Raw genomic sequence first — 27,160 nt, 5'->3', positions numbered from 1 at the left:
ATGTGCAATGGAAAAAGAACAACAAACTTTACGCGGGATTTGTTAAGTTTATTTCAACATTTAGATTGCGTTTGGAGTTTATGCTGATTGTCCGCCCTCTTGCAGGTAAACACAGCAACCTGTGCATAGCTTATACGATACAATTGTTATGCTCTCCCAAGATATTCAAACTCATCAGGCAAATGTGCGTAAACATCCTCACTGAAATCCCATTTACGGACCAAAGTGATTTAAGAGTCAACTTACTTTTGCCATTTTCAATTGTGATTTGTTGCGGTCACACCGCACAAATTTTTCCTAACATATGCGCCATGTGGTCGGGCGAACAAGCCCTTCAAATGAAGTTGCAAATGTGGGGCAGTTAATTTACCCAAGGTATTAAAGGGGGGCACAGGTTTGTGGTTAGCTGCAAAAAAATATTCATTACAAATTGAAATATAAGTTTACAATAAGCTCTTTACAGTAAATTGATTTTTAGAAAATTTAGCATTTAACTTTAAAGAGTTTGTCTTAGGCTAACATAAAAAATGCATAAAGTTCACGTAATTTGTTTGTATTATTTTGTATTATTTATAAACTATAAAAGTTTTCAATATTTTTATTAAACATTTTATAAAATCCTAAGGCTTTCTTTAAACAATAACAAATTTTATTAAAAATATGCACTAAAATATCAAAAAATTGAAATATATTTTCTTATTATCAATTGTTTGTTTTTTGCAAAACTCATCCCTTGTTTATAAAGGTCGTTTGAACTTATGTAGCTGAGATAATTGGAATTTCCGGCACAATAAATTGGCCAACTTAAGAACCTAGTGGTACCGTAAAAGATTTCAGTTAGCCCAACTTAACCAGAAAACCCCCATAGTTCGCTGCCATATACCAGGCTCATTATAGTTAACCGCACATTAATGAAATCTCCTTAGCGAGACGCTTGTGCGTACGGCTGATTATATGTGTGTTGCTTGGAGAAAAACAGCTGAAATTTATATGCCACAAGATGCACACAAAATGAAGAAGTGGAGATAATACGAGGACGTGGGAAGTCGAGTGAAGACGACTCCGATGACTTGTCCTCTCCATTCAAAGACCCCCTCCAGCAGATCCTGTGGCGGCGTCTGACTCTGATTGATTTGAATAAACGCGCGCATATTTATCAAATTAGCCACAAGCACCGCACAGTGAGACATATCGTCCTGGCCAAGTTGTAGATGGGGAAACTACCCATATGTATACGAGCACACTCAAAAAACGAAATATATGAAATTCCAAATAAATTAAAAAATGTATACATTCCAAGGGTTTAAAAGATTGTCCTTATATGGCACTACATTAAAAAAACTAAGATTCTAACGTAAACATATTAATTCTGTCAATTTCATAAAATATATAATTTCATACAAAACGTTAAAACGGTTCATTAAACGAAAAAAAAGCTTTTTGGTAATTTAAGTGTCATAATTAAGTTATAAAATCTTTAATTCTTAAAATATATATTTATTTTTTCAAGCTTTGAAGAACTAGCCCAAAAATACAAAACGTTCAGAAGTTTAGCAGTATTTTGCCTAAGTGCTTATAAGCATATATATGGCAGTTGCAGGGTTCAGTCCTTCGCACAAAGTGTCATCAACTAATCAAGATGGGGTGGTTGGGCGATGGGCGAATGGGTGGACCTTGTAGTCGGGCTTGGACAGATGAAATGAAGATGAATCTTTTGTGGTCAGTGAAGGCATAAATTCTATCAAAGCGGGACCGACGCCACTCCAGCGGTGAAAAGTGAAAACGTCATAATAAATAGGCTTATCAAATTGATAAAATGTTCAGCATTCTTGCCTTGATTTTGATTTAAATGCCATGCCATAAATCAATAAATAAATGAATAAATATTACATCTATTGTTCGCAGCGGTGGCGGCGATAATAAATAATGTCCACCGAAGAAGCAAACTCTTTCAGCGATCCCGCGCTGTCCATTAGCGCGGGGCATAAATAAACAACCATTGTCCGGCAGCTGAAGCCATTAACTGGCTTTGTTTAGTCGGGGAAATAATAATAATAAAATGGCCTAAGCTCGCTCTTTTAACTCGCACGCTATCTACTGGCAGAAATTTTAATATTTACTTAGCGCCTTTTTAATGCATTTCCTAAGATGTTACTTTGTAAGGCCTGGCACTGGGTTTAATAAAAACTCGGATAAGTATAAAAGTGTAAAGGCGGAAAATAAGTGGTAAACGAACACAAGGGTTAAGTTACAAGCGCGGGGGAGTGGGTGGCGCAGAGTTGGCCCATAATTTTGAATAATTTTGTTATTTATTTCTTTTTTTTTGGCCAAGACATAGCAGCCACAAAGGCAAGGCAACAATAAAAAGAGGCCCCTGGAGAAGGGGAGAGGGAACGAGTCCCTTTGATGGGCATTGCATTATATTTTCATTAAAATCCATAATATTTAATGGTCTTTTAGAGAAACTGAACTTTTAAGGAATTTTCCATTTAATTAAACGGGGAAAATTAATACATAAAAAGAACGAGAACTTCCCTCAACAAATACAAAAAATTTTCTAAAACAGCGGGAATGATACTAAATAATTGTACAGTGCTGAGTAAAAACTAACACAAAACGTATTGTAAAGTTATGCTGACGAAACAATAAATGAGGTCACTGCGTATACGTAATGCCAATAAAACGTATAACACATAAAGAGAGGGAGCTACTACAAATGGAATAAAGGGAAATACCAAAAATGCCGTTTTATTGAAATTTATGACTAAAGTTTTCACCCACTTTCCTCCTCTTTTCGCCGTTTCCTGCAATCCACATATTTCAATTAGTTTCAATTTGGCTAAAAAGCCGCATACACAGACATACGAACTAACAGACATTTCAATTGTAGAATCAATTTTTGATCGCCACAAATATCCCCATTTAGGATAGTTATGTAGGCTCTTAAAAATTATAATAAAAACAATAATCGAAAATTACGCTTTGGCATCAAAAGGTCAACACCCTTTTGTTTACCGAGCTAGAGCTGAAAATATTTATATAATGCACGTATGTGAGTATACGTAATACGAATATACATCTATGTCCCAGTCCAACATCCGTGGAGGGTTTTCAACGACGGTCAGCTGCATTGGCCATTGAAACGGAAATGAGAACTCAACGCAGCGGAAATTTAATAACGACCAACAATTTAGCAATCGAAATGGGCGAATGGAGGGAGAATGCCAGAAGATCGTTCACACAGGACGAGAAGGACATATTTATGCGGCCATTTTGACTGACCGCATCCAGTATCCACCACCATCGAAACCAGCTGCGACCACGCCCTCCAATTGTTGTCCATTGACAAATGACCATTTCATATGTGAAATGGCAATTCAATTGATTTCTCTGCGCCAAACCGTTTGCAATTGAAATGAAAATAGTTCGAATATGTTCCAGCAGCCATCGGCCGCTGCCCATTTCCCCTACGGTCCGGTCCCACAATAATGAGAAGTATTTCATAAAGCCCCAGTACTGGCCACATAAATTGCTTCGTGTTTGGGCGAGAAAAACTGACAACAAATGTCAATAACATTGACTGGGGTGTGGAGCGATGTTGGTTGAGCCCAAATGGCAACTTTGTAATGGAATTTATTGCCTAGAACAGTTCAAGAATGTCAACGGGCGTAATAATAAATTTAATAGTTTAATTTGACGCAACGCTCAAGCTTGCTGACGGGCCAAAGATTAAATCGTCGTTGATATCGGTTTGCCATTAATTAATACAAAGATGCGAGAAAAACAAAATGAAGGAATTATTATTTGTTAATTAGATAATTAAATCTTTCGCCAGAGATACCAGAGAAATGAATGCGCGTTTAATGCGTTTATTTAAAGAAGATATTTCCTCGTACACGCAGAAAAAAAATAAATAAACATTAGACGGGTTACAAAAATATAGGTGCAGATTAAATAAATTTTATTTGTCAATTAGATTATTATTTCTTTCGCCAGATAGAAATGAAATATGATTTTGTTTTTTTTTAAATCTTTTCTTACACTCACAGAAAGTTTTATGAAAATTTGGGATATTTAATCACGCACATTATATGGATATTAATTTTTGAAAATGAGTTTTAGTTTATATTTTTCATAAAAAATTATACTTTTTTTAAGGAATCAATACAATGCTGTTCAGAATATCGAAGTAATTAAATATTAATAACGTGCTTAAAGGTTATTTATTGGACCCAGGTATTGGATAATTGCAAATCTAAGTAAAAATTTATTTTACTGGATAATTGGTTTCCGAGTGTAAAAATGGGAAAAAAAAGTCATCCACACATCAGCACACATAATAAATGACTCGTTTATCAACCAAAACGCATCGGAGGCAGGCAATTTCCTATGAAATTAATTTCCCTAATCAACAGTCGAGCAAGTCACCCAGTTAACTTTTTCTCAAAGTGAACGCATGTCAGGACCTTGTCAACCTTCCCCCGAGTGTCACTCCTTCCTGTCTTTCCAATCAAGTTTATTAAATGCCTGCTGCCTGGGCTCAATTATCTTCTTGACATTTTCTTTTTATTTTCATTTTTTTTTTCGTTTGAAAGCGGCTGTGCTTTATAATTTATCCAGCTCAGTCGCTGATATGTGGAGGACTTGCTGAGATGACTGCCAGCTGTGTTTGTCAGATAACAAAAGAGCTCAGGACTGGGCCATCCTTTCGGCATTGTTCACTTCTTTGGCAGAGATTCGGGCGCAAGGCAAAGATATTTCCATGCGGATTCTGGGCAAATGAAGTTATGCAGATGGAGAGCTGTTAGAAAAGTGTTGGCATAACTTGTTAATAAAAATATGAAAAATGAGTGAACCCAAACTTGATTTAATTTTCGCCGAGCAATTACAATTCAGACGAAGCCAAATTCCCAACTCGTTGGCTGTGCTGGTGTCGGAAATGCCGTTTGGCCAAAGCTTAAGCCAAAAAGTAAATTTTCCATTATTTTCTTTAATTTAAACGAACCCACAGTCGTTCGGTGTGTCCCACCCATTCCGTCCCTATTCACACGGGACCACAATATAAAGAACATTTGCATAACAAAAGGCTTCTCCAGTTGCTGCACAATGCAAACATTGCTAAGTCGATTCTTAATTTTCAATTAAAATCCAATTTATATATAGACAAAGCGTCAAAAGAGTGGTTCATCCTGCATTTCTTTTTGCTAAATGTATTATAATTTGAGCAAGGAGTTTACTGTGGCTGAGACTGTCAATGTTGAATAAGAAATTTATTTCTAAAAGCTGTTTATCTTTAACAAGTCAATGATAAAAAGTTTATTTTTGTAAAGTTCGCTATGACATTCGTTATTTTTTTAAGATTTTTTGAAACATTTATTGTGTTTAACGAAAAACACAAATATGAAAATGTATCCCGTTTATTAGATCAATTTAGAGACTTATCCAAATTAAAAATATATACAAGACATACAGATTTTATGTTTTAAATTATAAATAACTCATTTTGTTGCTTGTAGAAAAATATACAGAAGAATGTATAACTTAGAAAAATGTTAGCTGCTGTCTTCCGAGCATCTCTTTCGCGCCTTCCTCTTGAACTCGAACGTTTGCACAAGACCCAACCTGGCATCCTTATATGTATAATAGCTTATGGGATCCAGCCTTAAGGCCAGTATTCTTAATGAAGGTTCGTCTGATAAATGCAGGCTAAACAAAAAGTTGACCATTGTCAAGTGAAATTTGTCTTCCAGCTCCTTGATGAGATCCGTGTAGCTTTCACAGGACCATCGAAACTCCTGTATTCGACGTTTGCAACAACTAGAATTTGTGACACCAACTTCCATCACATCGTCCATTAAAATCTGAGTTAGCCTATGGAACTTTTGCTGCTGATGATCGAGATTTAGTACGACAATATAGAGTTTATCTAGGTATTGATTAGATTTTCGTAGAGCTTTGGTTTTCAAGGACCCTAATTTGATGGTCTTCAGGTAGGTTCTATTCGCCTCCAGGATTTCGTCTAGGCTATTTGCCTTATTACAGGCCAACAAAAGACTTGCGAACGCTGGCTCTAATACATCACTGAGAAAATAGTGCCTTAAAACTTTCATCACTCGCAGAACAATATTCATCAGATGGGCAAAACACCTGTTCGTTCCTTCGAGCTCTTCAAAATATTTGAGGTCTATGCGATTTTGAAAATGCAACTGCTGCCGAACTATCCTTTCGCTGAGCACGTAGTTGACATAGTTAAATCTCCACAAGCCGCCAAAGATCGCATCATAATCCTTAACATCCGCGCCGAGAAGAGCTCTCCAGTGGTTCGGAAAATTCCAGCGAAGAACTAGAAGTGACCAACACTTGGCTCCATCGCCTTCAGCCTTATCTATATAGAAACTTGGAATCGGCTGGTGCCACATTTGATCTTTCATTTGGTTGAAAAGTTCGATATTAAAGCAGCTCGCTGGTTCTTCAAGGATGGGTTCGAAAACTTCCAAAAACTTTCTGGTAAATTTTAAATCGGTAAGCATTGAGTATTTGTGAATCTGAAAAAAGAGATCCTGTGGTTTGGGTTTTATTTCCTGAAGTGTAAGCACTTCGTTAGATATTTCGAAGTGCAGTTTATGGACAATTTTATAGAGTAGTTCCTGATCTCCGTATCGGTAGAATTTATTAAATGCATCTATCAATGAGTAAAGAAGTTCTTTGCTGATCAGAGAAATATCCAAGCTAAGGCCCAAGAACTTTTTTGTGTAAGCCAAGGTCTTACCCACACTAATTAGAGTTTCGATAAGCTGAGGGTCCAGAAAAGTGGAGAAAGATTTTCGAACTCTATAGCGGTTCTGCCAGAAACCATCTATGCCCGCTCTTGTACAGCACTCAATTGGAAACTCATCGCAATCCGAAGCACTCAGTTGTCCGCTAAGAAGCCAGTGATGAAGCTTTGTTATCAGTGGTTGACTGGCCACATTCAACCACTTTAACATTAAGTTTCTTTGAGATCCAATTCTACGGCGTGATTCCTCGTTCAGCAATACCACAATGGACTTTTTACTCTGAATTCTGTGCAGCACATCCAAAAGCCACTGAAAGTGCAGCTGGTATCCTCGAGTTTTCCAGTGCAGAGCAAGCAGGCTGCTCGGTTCTTGTTTCCTTAATTCGTAGAATTGTTGGAAATTCTGGAGCTCCTTCTGCAGACATACTCGGAGAGCAGCAGCAGTTTCTCCCTGTTGGCCAAGTACTACCAGTTGCTCCCCCAAGGATCGATAGAGGTAGCCCAAGTGGCCAAGAGTCAGCAGAAGGTAGGACTCACTGATACTCTCCTGATGATGAGGCGATCGCAATTGCAGCCAGCCAGTTAGCGATGAAACCTTTAAATGGGGCGACTCATAGCCCATCATTCCGTGAAGGGCATCGGTGAATCGAGACTCCGTAGATAGATCCTGATCACCTTTGTCCCTCGACTGAAAGCGCAATGATTCGTAGGCCATTTTCTCGTCGCGAGTGAGCAGTTGTTCCACTTTGCATTTTCCCACCGCATTCATCCAATCAGAGTAGTTTATGTCCCATGGCATTTTCTTACTAATTTGGTTTAAAATCAGGCTCACCCGTGATTCGATCGAGGGCACGTCAATATCCATAGTTTGACCCGTGATCTCAAAAAACTGATCCAATTGTTCATAGAAATCGGGCGCATTTGGCTCGTGAGGGTTCCATTGATAGGCGGGGTTCGATTTGAAGGACTTTATTACAGCACGAGGTGCTGCAATGATGTGGCGTTGATGCTGCCATTTGGGCAAAGGTTTTATGAACAATCTATGCTCGCTATTAAAAGGAGATTTTTCAGAAGGTGCCTTCAAATTACCTAAGCCAACGCAGTTCCCCAGACTTAAATTTAAGCCTTTATATACATATTGACATAGTTCACATTCCTTAAACATAGTTTTTACAGAAGATTCCTTTAAACGTTCTGTACCATCACTTTTACCATCACCTTGACATAAATTCTTGTCCGCAGGAACATACTTATCCACATCATTTACCAAGTTACGTGTTTTGTCACATTTATTAGCTAGAGTTTTTACATAAGATGCCTTTAAATCCTCAGTAGCATCGCTTTTATCTAGTTCTTCATAGGGTTTTTCCCTTAAATTAAAACCTCCAGGAACAGATTCATCATTTTTTTTTACAAAATTGGCACATTCTTCAGTGAACGATAATTTAGATGGTTTTCTTAGTAAATCTTTAGAAACATTTATTAGGGTCAATTCCGATAGTGATTTATCCACTTCCTTTAAAACGTTGAGCTTAATGTTACTTACCGTTCGTAAAATCTGACTTAACATTGGTGAAAGCATTTCATGATCGTCCCTCTCAGCACCAAACTCAATTACTTTTTTTGGGTTTAACTCATTACTCAGATTCAGTACCTTTAACTGTTCCAAATTTTCACTGTGGCCCTTGATAACATCACTTTTAACTTCATCCTTACAGGTTATTTTCTCCGAAAAAATCTCTTTAGCGCCATTATTTTTTCCTGCCACCTCGGATAAGGACTTATCAACCTCTTTCAAAATGTGCAGCTTAACTTTGCTAACCGTTTTTGAAATTTGACTTAACATCGGTGAAAACATTTTCTGTTCGTCCAGCTCAGCATTAAAATCAGTTGATTTTTTTTTCATACAGCAATTTTCAGATATATCAATGCCTAATTTATGTGAATTTGCCTTTAAATCTTTCGTTTCTTCACATTTATTTTCAATCGTTTTCAGGGATTCCTTTTCAACAGCCTTTTTACTTATTTCATCCCTATCTTTCGGTAAAAGCTTTTCCTGATCATACTTTTTATTGCCAGACTTTATTGTTTTCTTTTTTGGGGAATCCCTGAAAACATAATTTCTTGGGGAAAATTTTCCAGGAGAATTTATGCGCAACCCATCAGTAAATTTGGAATCCCGTCCATAGTTTTTTGGCACGATCTTAACTTTTTCCGAAGACGATTTCCTTAATAGAACATCAGATGGTTTATACAGAGTCAATTTCAGGGACTTGTCAACTTCATTTAAAACATTTAGCTTTATTTTACTTACAGTTTGTCGCAGTTGAGTCATTATTTCGTCCTCTGAGAAATCTACTTCTTTCAATGTCTTTTGAAGTCTTGAATCTGTTTCCAGCGAGTTTTCATTTATATTACCAACATCAAGTATCGGGCTTTCTTCTGTAAGAGGCAATTTTGCAAAGGATTTTTTTTCTAATTCAGCTATCGCGTCTAATTTGCTTTTGTATTGTAAAAATACCTCTTTTATTTTTTCCAAATTGCTATGAGAATGTTCTTTGAAAATATTTTCAGATGGCGTATTCGAAATACAAGAACTATCACTAATGGGAATTTTAAATGCATCTTCAAATAAACATTTTTCTGAACGTCTTTCAGAAATATTGAAACTTACGGGACTGCTTATACACGCATCTGTTGGACTCTCTGTATGATCCCAATTAACGGCCACACTCGCTTCAGATTCTTCGTAAACATTGTTACCGTCACAAGTTTTTTCCTCACAAAGAAAATCCAAATCAATAGCAGGAACATCGACGAAATCGTCTGCAGCAGCTTTTAAAGTACTCTCAGAATTATTTGGAGTAGCAGCTTCCTCAATTATCGCCGGAATTATATCCTTTACTTCCCTCTTATCTGGATCTACATATTTATCAAACAAATCAAACGTTCTTCTTTGATTACTTATATTTGCGGAAACGTTTGCATGATCATCAAATATATTCGAAATATCAAATGTATTCAAAGCGGAAATATCATTGAAATCATTGGAATAATTATCATCGCGAGTTGAAATTTCCATCAAATCTTTTTCTGTAGCATTAAGAGTATAACTATATTTTTCCAAAAGATTATTATACGATTTTGGTTTAGCAGCCAATTCAACAGGCAAACCGAAAACCAAATACGGTGAAATAATATTTTGAGTAGTAAACACAGAGATGCCCATTTCAAATTTAAAGCCCCTTGAGTGGCAATTAATCATTTCCTTTTCACCCTCAATTAATTGAATACCTTCTATTTTCATTTCGAAACTCACTCTGTTGGACTCTAAATTGGTTTTAGCAATGCTTTTCTCAGGCCTCAATTCTTTTACTGGATAAGTGATGTCGTCCTTCTTTGGAATGCTTTCTAATTGGGCCTGGTTTTTAAACGTTAAACTCTCCAGATACATAATAATATGGGAGTCAGAGGATTTTACGTCGACACTTGAAGTTGAGTTTGATTTTCCAACCAGACAATGCAATATGTTTTGAGCCTGGGCATACAAACGATCGATGAGTTCCACTCGACAACTGTGGGACTTTTCCCGCCCCTCAATTTTTGGGTGGCCAGAATCAAAGAGTTCATGGCAGATCTTCAGGTACCCATTGCGCAGTTCCTCATCCGACTCTAGGTCCAACAGTTCCTTGTACAGGCGCATAAAAAGAGCTTCCCGTGCATCGTGCAGAGTCCATTCCTCGGGATCCGTTTCCTTCTGCAGTTGTTCGAATTGTATCCTCAAATTATTGAGCAAAATCAGTTCGAATGAGTCGCTCGCAGGCGTATTGTGTTCTTTTGTGAACTCCACTGACTTGGCCACATTGTAGTTGAAGTTACCAAGGCTAAGGCTCAGTTCCCAAATGCACATAAATAGATCAAAGTCATCTTCGGAGGAAGGTTGTTCAAACGATTCGTTCACTTCCACGGAAATTGGGTTTTCGGATAAGTGTACTTTGTCCATATTCTTTGTTTGATTGCGGATTTCAAGACCAATGATAACTTACCATTAAAACAACATAACGTTTTTGCACATTTTCTACAAAATATCTGATAAAATTTAAAAATTTGTCCAGTTCCGGACTAACTACGTTTTCAGTGCTATATGTGAGTGTGTAATCTAACGAATGAGGTTTCAGCTTCAACCCGTTTCATTTTTGCACTTCCCCACAGCCCCGTTCACAATAATTAACCCATAAATCTGTCACTAGATTGTCGACAAGTGGGAAAAACTAAGCCAAGCCATTCAGCAAAAATTGCGATGCCTGTGCACCTTTTGCAGCCGCAACCTTTTGCAACTCCCTGGCAACTTTTCATTCATTACATAGCTCTCGACGCACCGCGCATTTCGAGGGGGTGTAGTTGCTGGAAAATGTACGACGCCACTTTTAACCTCAGACCGTAAAAAGTTCTGCTGCTCGGCAAAAGGAAACTATGCAAAGATAAGTGAAAAAGATTATATATGCATTGTACTAAAATTTACCGCCGACATGAGTGAAGCAGTTCGCTCGAGTTAGCGCGGCGAACAGCCCAAATTCCCATGCACAAAATGGCACGAAATTTACGTGCAGGCAAGTCAAACGTAACGCAACCGGAAGCGGAAAGAGCCATTTAAAAAGGGCGAAGCAGAACCAGAACCATAAAAAAAAAAATTGTCTAAAAGAAGACTCCGTTTTTGGCAACAGGCCGCTCCCATCCTGTCCGGAATTTCAAACGACAAAGGCAACAGGCTTTCGGGTCAAGCGAAGAACATTCATTTTGCATATTCGTGTGAAGAAAATTGGTTGCTGAAAACCTGACAGCCGGCAACTTTATAAAGTGATTTCCTTGAATAATGCCAGAACTGTTGCTTTGAAATCTAAAATGAATGCAGAATTAAATAGGGCTTGGAAATATCAGAAAATAATTTATATATCTTGCAAAGTAAAAATAGTCCGGCAGAAAACCTCTCAAGCTTTGCAACTTTACTGAAACGATATAATTTAAACGTCTATTTGTTATACATATTTATACACAATTTACACATGTAGATGTTAATATTAATTTAATTTACTTTTCGGTAAATAAATTTACAAATTTAATAAAAATTTAAATGTGTTGTTGTGGTGTTTTTAATAATTTTCATTTTTAGTTCTGTAGAATATTGATCTTATTTGCACTTTTCGATTTGAATTTTGTTCGTTTTTTTATATTTTTGTCCCCAAAATTGTACCTTAGATCCTTCGCCGCATCATTGACCTACCAAAGACACAATAAAGCCAAGCAAAACATCCCTTCTCGCGTAATCATACGCTATTCGATTTCATCTTTCGCCCAGTTTTTGTCCCTCGCAGAATTGGCTGTCTACTTTTGTCCCACAAATTCAATGGACTGGGCACAATGGAGTCGGAGTGCCCAACAAACCCAACTTGCCCGACTGTGAGCTATAACCAGGGACTCACTTATGTTGTAGTTACCGATTCATGTGCATGTTGAACAAACGACTTCACTGAACAATGCAAATAATTGTCAAACTAAGCTGGGCACAGCTATGGGCGAAGCTGCAAAAAACTAAAGCCAACCCCTTGCAATGAAGGAAAGCATATGATTTTATAGCTTGCCAGCAGGCATTGTGCGAAGCTGTTGGAAATCACGAAAGAATACACTGATCGCAAAATTGGCATATAAAATAAAACAGAAATAAGAAATTTCAGTTCTTAAAATTGTTTTTCAGAAAGTAATTTCTTATTTCATTATTAATTTGGTTCTTGAAAACCATTTGTTTCCAAACAAAGTTCGGTTGGAAAGAAATGTTTGGAATACGGTATTGTTTAATATATTTTGTCTAATTATAGGTTTAACTTTTTAGTTTATGAACTACTTACTTCTCAGTGTGAAAAATTCTAACACTGCAAGTGGAATGAAAAGAAGGCGTTGCTGATTGTCTCAGGGAATCCGAAATGGCGGAGGTGAAGTCGGATAGAAGGCATTCAAACGTGCTAAGCGGCGCTTTAATCGCGCACAAACACGGATTCGGATTCGGATTTGGATTTGCAATGGGAAAAGTGCAGGACAAATCGACAAGTGCCACAAGTAGAATCCAGACATAAAAAAGGTGCACATTGTTAGCCCTTCGTCGTCCCCTGTCATTGGCTTTTCACATTTCAATGAGCCCTGGCTTCCAGCCCGGAGTCACTGCCTCCAATCCGGCGAACAATGAAAGTCAATAAATTTGATTTGACATTTCCTTAAGCGACGCCCCACAGTTTTTTGCGCTGATTTGGCACAAAATTCTCCCCCAATTGTTTGCCGCCGAGCTGCAATTGTAATTTTATTATTATGCCTGACAAAATGTCACACATTCTGATTTTTTAATGATCTGGGCGTTCTGTGAGACATGTTTTTATCAATTGGTTTGGCAGAGTGTCTCTGAATTTAAAGCTGGTATTTAAAGCATACAGCACATAGTTGGAGTTTTGGGATAATAGCTAAAACATTTATTATGAATATCCATAAAGTCCATTTAAAGCTTGATTTTTGAGTGTAACTCTATTAGCTTATTCAGGGGAGCCACCTATAGACTTATGGTCCTTGGACGCCAACTATTATCGAACACAGCACACCACACAAAATTAATCATAGACTTCTGGCTTTGACCGGTGTGCGTTCGAAATTTATGCATTGCAGCAAATTTTGCGATAATTGAGACTGGAAACTGAAATTGCTGCATTAGCTGGCCAGGAAATTAATTTACAGCTTCTACCAAGTTTTGATTGCCAAACTTCTCCGGATATCTTCGTTGGCTCAGTGTGTATTTACTATTTACGCAGGACATGTGAGCGAGCTTAAAGAATCAAAACACCGGCTTAAAAGCCTAATTCTAATTAAAATCATACAAAAGACGAGGCGAACTTGGGGGCAAATTGGAAAAGCAGAAAGACAAGGGGTCCTGCAATTACGTGACACACTTTAAGCGTCATTTTATGGCAGACTCTGAGAGCCAGCTCATATCCCATGTTTATGGCATAAGCTGTTGCTTAAATGGAACGCATCCTCGTGCATCCTTCCTAATCCTTTGCAGACATTTGCCCGGCACATACAAAATTTAAAACGTTCTCCGTCTGCCGCTTGTAATTACATTGTAATTGCAACTGGATGTCATCTTTCGTATTCTCTGCAGGTTGCAACGAAATTTAATGCTTATTACATTTTGGTATTTAATATGAGGTAACTACTGGAAATGGCTATGTGCACGAAGTGAACTTGTCAGCCATTTCGTTTCATTTTAAACAAAAAAAAATGTGCTATACCTAAATATAATAAAGGAAAAAGCTAAAGTTATGATAAAATAAGCTTCGGAAACCCTTTGCCTTCATATTAGTACTTAACCTAATAAACCCTCAAGGGTATTTAAACTTTGTTGCATTCAATTGGCAAACTGCCTTTGATGTTTGGCTTATTCCGAATTATAATAGAACCAGCATTCGAGATTAGGCTTATTAGGATACCTAAGGACATTATTCTTCAATACAATTGAAGCACTTAGCCTCACGGCAAATTGCATGAAATTAAATTGCAATTTACTCAAGAGCCTAACAATTCGAATGTAGAGCATGCACACACAAACAACGCGTGAAGTTTGTTTTGTTTTGTGGCCAACTGAGTTATTATGACGTTGTTTGGCATTCGAGTGCGGCCTAAATATGTGAAAATTGTGTGCTCATTTGTGGTTAATTAAATGCATGTATTGAAGTTTGAAATGCTCGGCATTTGTGACCTAATGCCTATTTAATTGGCGTAAGAAACGCTTAGGATTCGACAAATCATATATGTGAAAAGTCACACTAAACGTTTAACATTTCACGATTCCGTGGGCATGCCCGTTTGCCACCCACTTTAGATTAAAATTCCCTGTGCGACGGCAACTCTTTCATTTCTTTGGCCACGCAGCAAATTAAAAAATTGTGCAACAATTGAAAGCACTCAAAAAGCAGGGAGCATCAGCAGAAAAAAGCTGAGAAATTGTCAAGAAAATGCAGCAATGTTCATGCCACTTACAGTACGCTGGACTTCAGCAGCAGCCAAGACAACGACCGAAGTGCGACAAGAAATTAGGAAAGGAAACCAAAACCACCTTGCCTTTGAATATGTCGACTATAAGATACTCAGTTTTGAAAACAGTTATGCGAAATAAATATGTATGACTAATTTTTATAGAAATAAATTCCATTATAATAATAAAGGTTAAGGGTTGATTAGCTCTATGTTTTATTACTCAATTAGGAACTTTTCTATTATTGCTTTAATAAGGCAATTCTCTAGCTTTCAAAATAGTCAGTTGCCTTCTATACGATTTATGCAAAACCAAGTTATCCAAATCCTCTTAGGTTGTGATTATCTTTTGTGATAAACTTTTACAACCACACAACATACCCTCTTAATCCACAAATACAGGGTAGCGAAAAGGGAAAAATTGGAATAGAAAGCCAGGCGAGCAAATGCCAAGGAACACAATGAGATGAGCAAGCTGTGCTGGCTGGATAGAGAACCTCCAAGGTGCCAGGGGATGTGGGTGGCTGTCGGAAGGAGCAGGAATAGGACTAGGACTAGGACTAGGAGTAGGACTCCTACTCCGGACAGGATCGGTGTCGGTGGCACGTGCAACACTTGCCACAGTAATTGATAGCACGCTAGAGTGATTCGTAGTGCAATTCAAGGCAGCTTTTGCCTTTTTGCACCGCTGCACGACAAATTTATTTGTTATATTTTCGTTTTACTTATTTCCATTGTTGTTTGTGTGAGATTAGAGCCTGGTGTATCCTTTAAACTGGCATTCAATTGACTGGGTCTTTAGGATATCTTTGAATATAACGCATATCCCTCTTATAACACATATTTTAATTCCTTTCGGTTATACATATCACATTGCCAGGATAAGTATCTTAACCTTAGCCGCAGCAGTTTATGATGATGATGACGAGACACTGATTATGATCAGTTCCATTGTTGTGTGCACAATCAAGTGCGCATGAATAATTCCCCTCCGCAAGCAAATCCGCTATGAATTACACACACTTATGCCAACATTCTACAGCCAGCATCCTACTACTTTGGCTTTTGGTATACTTTTTTATTCATTTTTTTATGACTGCATGCTGGGATGAAGGAAAGCTTGATGTGATTTACCGTCAACATCTTGGCAATGGAAATCATCAGAAGACCAGTAAGACTGAAAAAAATAAATATTTAAAAACTAATCTAGAAAAACTATAATGTAACTATGTATATGTAATTAATATATAGAATTCAACAATAACATTTTAATGATTTTCAAACATTAAGTGCCAGAATTTGAATGTAGCTGTTAGGCGAATAATATGCCAACAATTCATAGAACCCAGAGTACTTTTTCTAGTTTCTGGCTTAAATAGACAAATGATGTACATGATGCTGAATATTTGGACAACACATCACAGTAACAACCCGGCCGAAAATTTTCCGTATTTACACTTCATTTACATTTTGATTAAACCCTCGAAGTCGAAGTTTCACCAAGAAACAATTTGAGTGCTTAGTAAATTTTAAAAATTCTCCCTCAATCATTTTTTTTTTATATTAAAAGTTTCAGTGTACATGACAAGCCATTGTCTTTGCGTTCGGAGTGCACAAATCTATTTTAATATTTTCTTATTTGCCACTGACATTTAGGAAAAAATCACATAAATTGCTGCTCACAGCCTTTTTGCCTTCGATGGTGCGGGGGGTGGGGGCAAAATGGGATTTGGGATATGTCGACTACCTTAGGAGTTCCTTGGTGGAATTTACCCAGGGAGTACGACGCCACTAAAAAGATTTTTCCTCTACTATTATTCCCACGTACTTAAATTTTTTCGTCCTGACAGGGCTTTCATATTCACACACACATACACGCACACATCTTCGCAAGGATATAACAACGACGATGACGTCGACTGAGAGATATGCAGAGATATAAAGCAATTTTCTACGTAAATACTTTGTAATGGATTTAGTAAGTAGTAAAGTATGGCGCGTTTGCCATCTAGAGCATGTCGGCATATATCTGTACTTTTATGTACATACGAGTTTTGTGTTTGGTGTTTGTGTGTGTGTGTGTGTGTGCCGAAAGCTCTGGCTGCCATGTTTGATATTGTAAATCTCAGCATATATATTTTTGCGCATCATATAATTGATGAAAAAGTATTACAGCGATTTTCAGCGGCATTTTGTTGTTGCATACTTATGTGCCCAGTAGGCAGACAGTAACGTCTTCGTGTGTGCCTTTCACATATATAGCCTTAGTAAATGGAGCGTAGTGAGTGAATTATATTTAATGCTTTGTGTAATTTAAATATAATAAAACGTCGTACATCTTTTTATCTTTTTTTCTTTTTTTTCTTGCCTTCTCTGACAGTCAGAAATAAGTACAAAGTATGCAAACACACAGCCAGTCAGACAAATAATAATTTTACATACTTTGGCAGACATATATAACGCAGTCGTAAAATGTATTATGCTCATGCTTTTCCACACAGTTGAGTGTGTTGCGCCAAAGAATATGTCATAATTTTTAAGTGCCGTATATACGTTTAGCCGCAAGTATAAATATATATTTGTGGGTTTCATTTGAAATGGTTTGGCAAGTAAGTGATAAAAGGTGTTTATAATTATTTAAACAGCATTTACAAGTCTAATGATCCTTGATCTTTGCTCTTTGCCAAATTGAACTTTGAGTTATGTTAAGATTTAAAAAAAATATTGTTTACCTTAAATATTACTTACAAAGAACTAATTTTTTAAGCTAGTCTCAAATTTGTTATATTGCCTTTCTTTTATGCATGTTCTTTAGGATTGCATTCTCAAAGAATTCTTTTTATTTTATTTGGCATTTTATTGGCGCTGGAAAATACAACAATGAATAACAGTCCCCCACAACAATCGGTTAGCCAAAATTTGTTCACCTACAACTTGATTAAAAAACCACAATAACCCCCATACAATGCGAATAAAAAAAAGAAAACTGTGGAAAAAACACTCAATGAGCATTCGATTGCGAATTGCGGACAGGGATACGAAACAGTTCCAATATGACGCCACCGACATGTTGTTACAAGGAGGTCAGCCACAGGGTAATTTACATAAATGAAATGAACAACAAATGCACTGGTACTCGCACTCGTAAAAGGAAAACAAAGCCAGAGCCACTCCCCATGCGACATGTGCCGCAAATGTTGGCCAAAAATAAATAGCTGCTGTAAATTCCATTGAGGAGCTGGGAGACATATAGTACAGTGGCCAGAGGGAACCAGTTGGAATTCCAGTTTGATTCGCAATGATTGGGGTGCCCAGTGCCCAACAACTGCGACACTTCGCCGCACATATTGCCCTTCGAATTGGTCATCGACTGTAATAAAAAGCGAAGAGAATTCAAAAAAAAGGATGACGGGGTCAAGCTTTTATGGCGCTAACAAATTGCTTTTTATAACACAATTTGCGTTGAGAACCAAACAATAATACTCAACCATTTGTTTTTGGAAAGAAATATATAACTCTTTTTTTTCGCTATTGAATTGCATTTTAGGGCTTTAAATACATATTAAAATGTTTGTTTGCCAAACAAAAGATTTCCGAGCTATAGCTATTTTTATCTTTTACTTTTGCCTTTTACTTTTACCTTTAAGTCTGAAGCTTATCAAGTGTGATCCCAACAAAATGGTTTAAAATTATTGAATTATTTGTATTTCATGGATATATTTATTGTACATGTTTTAGGTTTGGTTTAAAATATGTGTACATAAGTGGTATCCCTTTTTCTATTAGAAAAACAAGGTTAACTAAATGTTTATAAAATATTTAGCTAAATACAGCATACATTTTTTTAAAAAGAAAAAGAAATTCAAAAAGCGAAAATTTTCATTTCGCTGCGCACTTTATCGGACCTTTCCAATGCCATTTTCCTTGGCGCTCTCGGCTGTGTGCTTTTTCTATTATAAATAACAAATCCCTAAATACACCACTCAAAATTCAATTAAAACTCTCGAAGCGCCGGCAGATTTCGTAAGCCCCACAGCCACAAATCCATAGGGGAGTTGGGTGTTGGGGATATGATGTTGTTGCCCGGAGGAGAATAACAAAAATCTTCCTATCTGTTTCGCCCCTCAAAAAGCAGTTCACGAAGAAAATAACAATTTAGGGGTTTAGCATTTTTGTATTTTATTTTTTTTTTTGCGAAGCAAATATTTATTAACTGCTCTGAGAGGTGAATCGCTTTCTATTCTAAGGGCAATAAAAAATGGCCATTGGGCATTTTCTTTGTCGGTCCGCACTTGGCATAAATTCAAACAATAATTTTCCCTGCTTATCGCCAGGAGACAGAGCTTATTGCCAATAAAACAAATTAAAATGGTAACGACAAAATAACACCAGGTTTGGTTTGTCGAAGCGAAAGCTCAAACTTTGCTCATTGCTTATACCCGACACGGGAAAATTGGCAAACTGCAGTGCTAGTAAAGAGCGAAAAAGGAGCCTTCGGGTAAGTTTTCCAAAGCTATGTATTTCGGGTTCCGACAGTTGCACATGTCTGCAGCGGCATACAAATGTCATTAGGGGAGGCCGCAAGCACAAGAAAACTTATGGTCCCAAAAAGTGATGGAATCGTGAGTTTTTAGAAAGAAAATACTTGTATGTATCTATATATAAATTATAATAATTTGATTTTTATAATTATTTTGGAATGGATGTTAACAAAGAATTTAGTGTTATTTGCAGTGTCCTTTTTTTTAAGATTGTAAAGTTGGCGCGATAACTATATTTATCTTTGATAACTATATTTTTTCTGTTAATATTAGCTTAAATGTAATGGGCTCGGCTGCATAAAATTTCATCGAAAATTTGAGTTATTATTTTGTTTAGCACCAGATTCCATCGCTATGGCCAGCGATTTGCCTTTCCTGTTGGCCAGTTGGCGACGTTGTTTGAGCCATTGTGAGCAGCTGTTTCCCCTGCTGGTTTTTTGTGGGCCTGTTAAGTATGCAGTTTTTCCCCCACAGGGGGGCTCTCTAACCTCCAACCCCCCTTTGTTCACAGTGTGCGTGTTAAATGTGTGCGATTTGTCGTGGCAGCTCTTTAATGGCAAGTGGGTGGGCCGTTATGCTTATGGGTTTTGCATGGCGGCACGTGTGGGGCATGCAGATGGTCGACGGATGGGGGGGGTAGAGTTCGGTTTCCGGGGTCCGCTCATTCCCTGGTCCCTGGCCACCGCAAAACTAAAATTGAACAAATTCCTGACAAATTGGAATTTGGTTTAGTTTTTTTTTATTCTCTACTTTCTCGGCCCTTTCTTGTGCCAACGAAATTTGCTCACATTTTTCTTGTTTTACTTTTTGTCAGTTTTTTTTGCTGTGAGCTCTCTGCTATTGTTTCTACAACATCGCCACGCAAGATTTCGCCTCAAATATGCGAATGGCCATTATGATTATTTCTACATTGCCCGCTCGTCCTGTTGAAAAATGACACTTTACAACAGTTGTAATTTGTTCGGTTTTCTAGGGGATTGTTTTGTCTACGATGGTCAACATTTGATAATTTTCCTATGCGATTTGGGGTCTCCATCGATAGAGGTTCTGTAAATTGTGGGTGTCAATTTGATTTGTTGCTGGCTAAGTTGAAGTTACTTTGAATTTTAAACATATAAGTGTGAAGGTGTTGATTGGAAAACCATTTAAGTTGATTTCATTATAGAATAGCTTGACAACCAAAAGTTTTTAACGAAAAATTAGCATTTCCAGTTAAATTAAATTAATATGTATTGAAAGTAAGGGTCATTCCATGAGAAAGATAAAAAAATACCAAATTTGGGGTCAACAACATGCTATTTTAGAATTATTAATATTTTTTAAATTGGAAAGCTATACATTTTTTTAAAGCCCAAATTACCAAACAATATGAATCTTTATTGCTCTTAATTTTTTACTAATTTACCAAATTATCGTTAATAAAATAAATACAACTGATTATTAACATATGGGCCAGCAATCCAGCTGACCGCAATTTAATCAGCGTGCAAACAATCGGTACTCACCGACCAAAAAACAAAACCGCAAAAGCCCAAATGTTTATTATTTAGCATCCAAATTAAATGCATTATTTATAGATTTTGGATTACAGAAAGTCACTGCCGAAACATTTGCAAAAGCCCTAATTTGAATTACATCGAATGCGTAAAATCAAAAGTGAGCCCAGTTTTAGTGGTTATTCATGGAGCGTTTCCAAATGGGGTGGGAATATAGTTAAATTATTAAAACGAATGCAAATTGCATTCCAGTCAACCGAAATGTTATGAATTGTCAAAATCCAAATTGATTTTAAACTCGTTTGTTAGTAATAAGGGATATAATGTGTTTTTCTAATTACCTAACATTCAAACTTATTTTATATAAATTAACGATGTGACAAGTGGTTTGGCTATTTTGGCTTTGCAGTTAATCAGCAGAACCAAATATGATGTTCATAATTAACATCATTTCTTACATAAAAATTATTTTTGCCCACAATTACAAAGCACATTTAAGCAGTCACAATGCCAATGCCATCACAATAACTAAAATCAATTATTATCAACTTGATATTCGTAGTGCAATGTTAATTCCAACATTTTTATCACAGTCACGATTTAATCGCTTTTGGAAACGGTCTGCGATGGACATCTACCCATCTCGCTCTGAATTTGCTCACACTTTACCAATTAAAAAACTATATTTATTTGTTCTTGAGCGCTCAACTTTTCCAAGTCGATCAATAAACCTTAATGAAATAGCAAAAAGTCGAAAAAACTAAGACAAAAAAAGAAAATTACTGACAAAGTCGGTGCAAAGTGTCGGATATAGATGGGGTATGGGGTATATATAATAAAAGCAACACGTTGTGACCGTTATTATGAACAGACAAGGGGCATTATTAAGTCACGTAGCATCGTGTGTAGCTGACATTTTCTTCAATTATCGTACTTATAGTTTCCTTTCGCGTTTTGTTGACTACTTTTCCTACTTTTCGAGTCGACTTTTTTTTCCAGCACCCTGCTCCTTTTCCCATCTTTTGGGTTAAATGAATTGTGGCTCGAATACGTGGTTAGGTCAACTGGATGACTTCGCTGATGACGAGGCTTTCGCAATATTGGAGGTCATCGTTTGAAGTACTCTTTAATTTTCAATAACCCATATTACTAGTTTAAAAACAATCTCAACAAATTATATATTATAAATAAATTAAGTACGCATTTATAATAGCACATATATTCAAAATGCATTTGTTTTTATGAAACTAAAAACCTACTAAAATGAGTATTAAATCAATACCACGAAAGTATGAAAATAACAGTTATGTGGTCTAACAATTAGGTCTTAGTAGTCTTTAGTTTATTTTTTAAAAGACTTTTTAAAAATATACATTAATTTTTTTTTGGATTTACAAGCTTGATTGGTGTCTCAGGTAAAGCTTGATATTAAAATAAATAATAAAATAACGTTTTTAACTTATAAAGAAACCAAGTTCAAGTTGAAGAATTAGGCAAATTTCAAACCCATTGGCGACCATTACAAATTTGAGCACGCACAGGTTATAAAACAAATAAACCATCTACACCAAATCAGATTTCATGGATATTTTAGTCAGTGAGCGTTGTTCGCGTTGCGAGTGCGGATCGTCAGCGGATTGGATGTGAAAAGTGAATCTTGCAGTCGATAAAAAATTACAAAAACAAAAAAAAGACACCTTGGAAACTTCTTTCAAAATTCAAAACCTAAAATGCTGTTCCTGACCGCTCGAGTCGACCACACGGCTGAGCAGATCTTTAAAATCAAGCAACTCAGGCAGCTTGTGGAGAGTAAGCAAACAGTCAAGTCGCACATGCCCCCAAAGGATACTTATAGGGATCTGTTTTTAGGGTGCGAGGACCTGCAGGTGGGCACGGAGGACACGCTGCTGACCAAGTTCCTGCACTATACGCACTGGGACACGATCAAGGCCTACCAGGCCATCCACGCCTACTATGACTTCAAGAGGCGCCATCCCACCTGGGTGGCCCGTCATCCCATCGAGCACTACCGCCAGCTCTTCTTCGGCACCCACTGCCGCTACGTAATGCCCCAGGTGGACCGACATGGACGTGTGTTGGTGGTCTTCAAGACGGTGGACGGGTTCCAGGACTACCCGGACTATCTGCAGAGCCTCGTCGAAATGGACGACCTGATCTTCGAGTCACTCCTGTTGCTGCCACGAGTCCAGGAGAACGGCATCACGGTCATCTGCGATCTCCAAGGGTAGGTTAAATAAACTCTGGTATTGATGTTTGCTTTAAAGTTTGTCCGCTCAAAAAGGTATTTTCAAGGTGATCATAAGATATGTAGAAAAACTAACACAATTTACATTATTCGAAACTGGTCTTAAATTATTTCTCTTTACCTCTTAGCTTTGCTCACTTTATAATTTGTTATTAGATTTTCGAATAAAACGGTGCTTGGTCTTTTTTTTTAGTTTTCTTGTTTTTTAAATTTAATGTATTTAATAATTCTTTGTTTATTAAGTAAAATCATCAAGGCCTGTGCAATTTGAAAACTAAGCAAGCCAAAACTACAAGTATTAAATGTTTTCAGTCAATTATATAGTTCTAAATTCTTTCATTTAAAAGTTCAAAAAGATAAAGATAATTAGAAATGAACATAAATGTGTTCGATTTATAAATGTGTATTAAAATTTTTGACAAATACTTATTAAACAAATTTATAAAACTTTGTGGGAATTAATACAATTAAGATTGTTTTTATGTTTTCAATATAGATTAATTGTGAAGTGTGGTTTTACTTTGTGTAATTTGTCCTTGTACAGCTGTTGTCGCTAAGAAGGTATGGTTTCCAAGTTTATATTTACTAAACTTGTTATTTTTTATAATATTATTTATTATTGTACTCACTATAATATTTTTCCCCCAGGACAACGCGTAATTTTTTGCGGCAATTTTCGCCAGCCTTTATGAAGGTGGTGAATGAGAAGAACGGAGTCCTGCCTTTCAGTCAGCGAGTCGTACACATAATCCAACGGGGCTTCCTTATGCACGTGACTTCCACACTTTTTATGCCTTTTATGAACAAGGAATTCAAAGAAAGAGTACGACTATTGGTTTTATTTTAATTGATCAATTTTAATCATTTCATTTTATAGATCTTTACCCACGATGGCCGGCATCTCAGCAAACTGCGGGAAATGGTTGGCTACGAAAGTCTGCCGGCGGATTATGGTGGTCCCGCCGCGAATGTCCTGGACACGAATTTGATTTTCAATCACTTGAGTCAAAACGCGGAGTATCTGGAAAAGCTGCAGACTTATGGGAAGCTATAGGGAAACAGTATGAAATATTGTTAGCTGCTTAACCAAATATATAACATAAATAAAAATACAAAATGGAGTTTTTGAAATAACTGGATATTTATTGATCAATTAATTACATAACATTAATTTAATTTAATTTTCAGTCGTATATTTTCAAAAAATAGCGCACTAGTTGGCAACGCGAAATTGTAAATATCGATAGGCGATAAAAATTAAGCTATTACGCTGGCCGAACAATCAGCTGGGATTTTTCTTTTAACGTATAAACGGTCATACTGTTGTGAAATCTCTGCGCCGGCAATTCAAATTTCTGCCAATTCCTATATTTATGCAAATAAATTTTCCCAATGGCTTCTAACAAGGTTGGTTAATGATTAATTTTATATTTAACAAATTAAGTCATATTTTGCTCCCCAGGAAAGCCTTATAATTGTGCTGGATGTGCGCACTTGTGCCGCCGAAGAAGTCAAACTGAAATCCGCAAAATGTGTGGCGGAGATTCTTAAGGACAAGGTGGGTAAATTACCTTTAAGAGTCAGAAACCATGCTAATCTAATCACCCCCAGATTGTGTGCGATAAGAAAGACTATGTGTCCTTTGTCCTGGTGGGCTGCGACAGCAATGAAGACGATAAAAGGGACGAAAAGTCGGACCACAAAGCGTATCCAAATGTGGTTCGATTTGGAGATCCACGACTTTGCAACTGGAAACTCCTACTGGAATTTTTCACGTTTGTCAATAAAACTGCTTGCGAGGAAGGACAATGGTTGGATGGTCTCCAGGTGGCAATGGATCTGCAGGAAACTGCCTTGGCGTAGGTGAATTACTACTTTATTACTAAACCCTTAAAATTCATAGAGTATCCTTTACAGATTTAAGCCCGCCAGGCAAAGGATCCTCCTGCTCTTTGATTTCAATGACTTCCCGCAGGACTACAAGAGATTCAACCAAATCACGGACCAATTGCTTGAAAACAAAATCGATTTGATTGTGGGGTGAGCAGTCTATTAATATGTATTCCCTTTTAAAGCATTAACATTTTAATAATACAATCGTGATACCATATATTAGTTTTATCCTTCTGCATTTTGGATATCAAATAAATATGTTTGAATATTTTCCATTAACCATATTGAAACTCATGAAATTAATCACCATATCCTATCCCCATTTATTACACCCTCAGAACCCACAACATAGCCTACATAGACAATGCGGAGACCAATCAACCGCAGGCCATTTTCAACTTCTCTAGAAAGTGCGGCCCCGAGGCGCTGGAGAACCAGAAGCACGTGCTCAGCCTCGTGCCCCGCTGCAATGCCACGCTGTGCAGCTTCAAGGAGGCCCTGCTCACCGTCTTCAAGGTGACCAATCGACGGCCGTGGGTGTGGAACGCCAAGCTGCACATCGGCAGCAAGATCAGCATCAGCCTGCAGGGCATGATCGCCATGAAGAACCAGACGCCGGTCAAGCTGGTCAAGGTTTGGGCGGAGGACGATGAGACGGTGACCCGCGAGACGCGGCACTTCATCAAGGGCACCGAGGTGACACCGCTGCCGGAGGATCTGATGGCTGGCTACATGCTGGGCGGCACTCCGGTGCCCTACGACGACGCCCTGCTGGAGCCCAAGGAACCGCTTCCGCAGGGTCTGCATTTCTTCGGCTTCATCAAGCGCAATGCCGTGCCGGATGAGTACTTTTGTGGCGACTCCCTGTACCTTTTGGCTCACCAGAAGGGCAACCAAGCCGCGGGTATCAAATTGGACGCCCTTGTGCGCGCCCTCGTCGCCTCGGATCGGGCAATCCTTTGCTGGAAGATCTACAGCGCCAAGTTCAACAGGCCCAATATGGTGGTGCTCCTGCCCCGCCTAGCAGACGATACCCATCCGGCCACGCTGTACATGTTGGAGGTGTCGTACACGGCCCAGCACCACTTCTGGGACTTCCCCGCCCTGCGAACCACCAAGACGGAGTGCAGCGAGGATCAGCTGGATGCCATTGACCAGCTAATCGACAGCACCGATCTGGAGTGCAGTCTGCGGGACACACAGCAACCGCGTCCGTGGGCCCAAAACGATCTGCTGCCATTTGACGGGCTGCCCAGCATCTTCGAGCAGAACGTGATGGATGTGCTGGAGCGGAAGGTGATCAAGGATAACGACCGCGATGATGAGATGCTCAAGGGCAAGAACTTCGCGGATGTCTTTTGGCGAGTGCCGGAACCGCTGGAGGAGAAGTCCAAGAGGGCGGCGGCCAATGTGAAGAAGCTCTTCCCACTGCGCTTCAGTCGCGCCTGGCAGGAGAAGCAACTGGCCAAGGAGCAGGCGGAGAATGGTGTGCCCGTCAAGCAGGAGCCAATGGAGCAGAAGATCCCCATGCCATCGGACGGCGTGGGTTTGACCAATCCCGGTGCGGATTTCACTCGGATCTTGGAGAGCGTTCGCTCCATCACGAATGCCACCCAGCGAGATGCCCGCTTTCAGGCACTGGCTGCTGATACGCGCGTGGTTATCCTCACCCTGCTGGAGCGCAAAAAACTCAACCTCGTTCAGCTGGGCGAGATCATTAAGCTGTACCGACAGAGCTGCATGGACTTCAACGCCTTCCTGGAGTACGACAAGTTTGCAGAGGAGCTGAAGAAGGTCGCGTTGGCTAAGAACCAGAGCGGTTTTTGGCAGGACGTTATGGTGGACAAAGAATTGGGGCCCCTGGTCGTGGGCGAACCCACGCTGGACGACGAGTTGGCCTTGAAAGCATACTACACCATCGAAAGTTGGCAGGAAAGCGAGTCCGAGGGGCAACAGGCGGAAAGCATGGAGAACTAATATTAATTCTTATGTTAAGCAAAGTTGTTATATTTCCCAGTTTTATATTTATTCCTTGCTGCTATGTGGAAATAAAATTATTAAATTTATTTATATATCAATATGTTCATTTTTATATTGATAAAAATACGCAATCAGTTTA

At 38.2% G+C, this 27,160-nt stretch overlaps 3 protein-coding genes across 3 annotated transcripts; 2 read left to right on the top strand and 1 right to left on the bottom strand.

The window, feature by feature from the left end:
- Positions 1 to 5,476: 5,476 nt before the first annotated feature.
- On the bottom strand, positions 5,477 to 10,906 carry LOC108138005. Its single transcript, XM_041710563.1, has one exon. The coding sequence runs from the start codon at positions 10,776 to 10,778 to the stop codon at positions 5,553 to 5,555; it is 5,226 nt and encodes a 1,741-aa protein (XP_041566497.1). The 5' UTR covers positions 10,779 to 10,906; the 3' UTR covers positions 5,477 to 5,552.
- An 11,578-nt stretch (positions 10,907 to 22,484) lies between these two features.
- LOC108138050 lies at positions 22,485 to 24,246 on the top strand. The gene is made up of 4 exons (XM_017260025.2): positions 22,485 to 22,691; positions 22,752 to 23,127; positions 23,797 to 23,971; positions 24,026 to 24,246. The coding sequence occupies exons 1-4, from the start codon at positions 22,613 to 22,615 to the stop codon at positions 24,200 to 24,202; spliced, it is 807 nt and encodes a 268-aa protein (XP_017115514.1). The 5' UTR covers positions 22,485 to 22,612; the 3' UTR covers positions 24,203 to 24,246.
- A 218-nt stretch (positions 24,247 to 24,464) lies between these two features.
- Positions 24,465 to 27,107, top strand: LOC108138330. The gene is made up of 5 exons (XM_017260493.2): positions 24,465 to 24,555; positions 24,611 to 24,706; positions 24,760 to 25,007; positions 25,066 to 25,188; positions 25,380 to 27,107. Exons 1-5 carry the CDS (start codon positions 24,541 to 24,543, stop codon positions 27,016 to 27,018), a joined length of 2,121 nt encoding a protein of 706 aa, XP_017115982.1. The 5' UTR covers positions 24,465 to 24,540; the 3' UTR covers positions 27,019 to 27,107.
- Positions 27,108 to 27,160: the final 53 nt, after the last annotated feature.

The sequence above is a fragment of the Drosophila elegans genome, unplaced genomic scaffold (genome assembly GCF_018152505.1).
Source record: "Drosophila elegans isolate 14027-0461.03 unplaced genomic scaffold, ASM1815250v1 contig_814, whole genome shotgun sequence".
Classification (NCBI taxonomy): Eukaryota; Metazoa; Arthropoda; class Insecta; order Diptera; family Drosophilidae; genus Drosophila; species Drosophila elegans.
Note: the sequence above shows the minus strand (reverse complement) of the source record. Positions and strands in the feature narration are given on the sequence as shown.